This window comes from Lolium perenne, chromosome 4, assembly GCF_019359855.2.
Source record: "Lolium perenne isolate Kyuss_39 chromosome 4, Kyuss_2.0, whole genome shotgun sequence".
Lineage (NCBI taxonomy): Eukaryota > Viridiplantae > Streptophyta > Magnoliopsida > Poales > Poaceae > Lolium > Lolium perenne.
Window position 1 is genome coordinate 9,168,002 of NC_067247.2, and position 3,334 is coordinate 9,171,335.

Below are 3,334 nucleotides of genomic sequence, written 5' to 3' on the forward strand. Positions count from 1 at the left end.
TTCCAAAAATATACTATTTTGTGCTCCTCATATTTTTTTCTCCCGTTGCAAACACACGAGCATGTTTGTTAGTACTGTAGAAGAAAAAATCAGCTAAATATGAAGGGAGAGATTTTTTTTTTCCTTGAAAGAGGCGACAAAAGTTGAAAATCGCAGATAGAGATGTTCCTGAGCCCAACTTCAGCGGCCCACTTGTCCAACCCAATAAATCCAGGCAAGCGAGCAGCCTGACTTACCTCTAAAAAAAAATCAGTGTCCTGCCGCCGCCCCTCGCCCCCCGCCGCCGCACCACGCGATGTCTACGCCGCCGCCGCCGCTGCCGCTGGTAGAGGATCTGATTCGCGAGGTCCTCCTCCGCCTCCCGCCCGACGACCCGGCGTGCCTCCCGCGCGCCTCGCTCGCCTGCAAGGCCTGGCACCGCATCCTCACCGACGCCCGCTTCCTCCGCCGGTACCGTGAGCACCACCGAGCGCCTCCCATGCTGGGCTTCCTCCGCAACACCGACGGCCGCGGCGATTTCTCCTACACCCACGTCGCCCGGTTCATCCCCACCTCCTCCTTCCGTCCGGCCGTCGACACCCGCCGCGGCCTGTACGCCATCGCGGCCCGCCACGGCCGCGTCCTCCTCCACACCGACCCGTACGCCGGCCCCCCGTCCCTCGTCGTCTGGGACCCCGTCACGGACGAGCAGTGCGACGTGCCGCCCTTGCCAGAGGCCGCGCAGTCCCGGGTCTGCTTCAACGCCGTGGTGCTCTGCGCCGCCGCCGGCTGCGACCACCTCGACTGCCACGGCGGGCCCTTCGCCGTGGCCTACGTGGGCCTGCCCGACCAGGACCGTTCCACCTTCGCCTGCCTCTACTCGTCGGAGGCTGGTGAGTGGGGCGAGCCAGCGATGTTGGAGGAAGCCGCCGCCACCAGCGTCAAAAGTCCCGGCGTTCTTGTGGGTAATGCAGTCTACTTCACCTGCATACATCAGGTCACGCCGCGGATCGTGGAGTACGACATGGGCAGGGGTGAACTGTCGGTGATCGACCTGCCGTCGACGCACCGGTGCCAGCCCGGTGCTGTGCTCACCGTGACGGAGGACGGCAAGCTGGGGTTTGCCGGCCTGCTCAGGTTGAGTCTCTACCTGTGGTCTCGAGAGGCCGGCCCTGACGGAGCAGTGGCATGGACACAACGCAGAGTCATCCAGCTTGACAAGATGCTCTTGCATTTTCATCTTGGCACAGTAGCTGTGTGGCATGTACCTTCTTTGATTGGCTTCGCTGATGGCACCGGCGTAGTATTTGTGAAGACAGAGACTGGAAGAGTGTTCTCCGTTGAGCTCGAGTCAGGCCGTTACCAGAAGACATCGTTTCCGAGGTTCCATAATGGCGACCCCGGTCAAGAACCAATAATCATACCTTACATGAGCTTTTACACTCCAGGTACATGTTAAATCTGTTTTCTGTATAGCATTGACTGGTAGGAAGTAATAATATAACTACCACATAAAACTTATTTTTGTTTGAGCTTATCATGGTTAATGGTAATTTTGAAAGTTACATAATAGGTATGACTAAGAGGAAGTTGTTGACACATTGTTCTGTGGGATCCCTATACCTTGTTATGTTGTATCCTTATTGGTCAGTATGAGTGTTTGAAAATTCCGGTTCTGTTAATTTTGAGGTGACAGAGAAATAACTCTTTACATGTTGCTGCTAAGAACTGTCCCATTATGGCATGAGATTCAGATTCATTTAACTAAAGGGATGGGAAGATGTTCATCGGATGGCTGAAAAATAATTATTTCTAAGTTGCTGTCAGTACTAGTCTCACTCCATTGAAATTGTATTATCTCATAGGTGTGACTTGTGAGTGCAATTGTAGAGAGACCTACCATAGGTTATATGTTTCATAAACTGCAATTCGACAGACTTGTGTAGACCTATGTTTTATCAGAGACTCGCTTAGTCTTATGTTTTATCATCTGGACTATTTCAGATCGCGCTAAAGGAAGATCTCTCCATTGCCCTAAGGAGGCATGATTCATGCATTAACATCAACCTGCTGATGTCAGTGTTCGCTTCTTGGAAACCTGATGCTTCAACTGTTCTCTGATTTCATACCTCGGAGTGGAAATAGACATAGCAGAAGTTAGATGGTTACTAAACGGCGATGGTAGAGGCTTATAATAGTCATGTGTTTTATCAACTATACCTTTTCGGGCCGTGGTGCAGAAAGATTTACATCGCCATGAGGAGGCAGCATGCATGAAACCCGAATCTTCCAAGTGTTTTTTTGTTTCTGTTTTCGGGCCGAGGATTCAGTTACTTTGGTAGATTGGTATGTTTTATTATTTTAGTTGGACAGTTCTTACAAGAAAAGAGTAGGTAATTACTGTCAAGGCAGCAATGTTTGTTTCTACTGTAGCTGATAAGCTCTATGGCATCATGTCATATCTTAACTTCATTGTCTCATTTTAAACCCTTCTTCTAATTTAGCATTTTCTTGGGTAACTTTACAGTTTAGTTTTGGTGTTCTGTTATAGAGTAATAGGGATTACTTATAGCCAATGTAATATATTAATGACTTTATTTGGATGGTAAACCAATAAAAAAAAGATCATACAACTATATGCCTTTTTCGACAATGGGCACTTTATTACACAACTATATGCCTATGACGCACCAACATTTTAATATTCTAACAAAATTATAGACAATTCGTTATAACTTTTGGAAACAAAATATGTTTTGCTTAGTTTAACCTATAGTTGCAGCAGTAGTACCATCAGGATATCACCAACTACAGTTAGATGGTTTGTTAGAATATGTTTGTGTTTCCAGGACAGTGCCGGGTTCTCCATCAGCACTTGTACCTGGCAGGTACATGGTTGGTATGGGATGACATACCATCACATCAGAGTCCGATGTGATGTTACATTGTTACCTTTTGATTTTGTAGTCACCCAAGTCTATATATAAAAGGTAGCATAGCAATCAAAAATATGTGGCAAAACCAGTTCCATATTTGAGTCACCTCTTCATCTATTCCTTTCTCAGATCATACGGGAACGGTAGATCTAGTATTGAGCTATCATGGTTCATTGGAAAAGTTTGCCTGACTTACCCTTGAGGCATATTTATTAGTACCAGAGTGAAGAGTACATATGTGGTACAAATTATTTGTCATTTCACAGCCGATGGACATACATAGAGATCGAGAGCTAGCAAAGCCCACAAAATCACTGCAACAGCAGCCGGCGCACGTCCATCTTCTTCCCAGATGAACTGCAGCAGCATACATCGGCCGATAGGCCACCCTTCTCCCGCGTGCAGCGCCCCTGTGGGTT

At 47.9% G+C, this 3,334-nt stretch overlaps 1 protein-coding gene across 1 annotated transcript; it reads left to right on the forward strand.

The window, feature by feature from the left end:
• The first annotated feature begins 247 nt into the window (after window positions 1-247).
• Window positions 248-2,485, forward strand: LOC127291731 (uncharacterized). Its single transcript, XM_051321043.1, has 2 exons — window positions 248-1,427; window positions 1,984-2,485. Exons 1-2 carry the CDS (start codon window positions 296-298, stop codon window positions 2,025-2,027), a joined length of 1,176 nt encoding a protein of 391 aa, XP_051177003.1. The 5' UTR covers window positions 248-295; the 3' UTR covers window positions 2,028-2,485.
• Window positions 2,486-3,334: the final 849 nt, after the last annotated feature.

Excerpts from the sequence above, each read along its gene's own strand:
- LOC127291731 (XM_051321043.1), top strand. The coding sequence starts at position 296 with ATGTCTACGCCGCCGCCGCCGCTGCCGCTGGTAGAGGATCTGATTCGC. Across the intron at positions 1,428-1,983 it reads CATGAGCTTTTACACTCCAG|ATCGCGCTAAAGGAAGATCT; the intron begins GTACATGTTAAA and ends GGACTATTTCAG.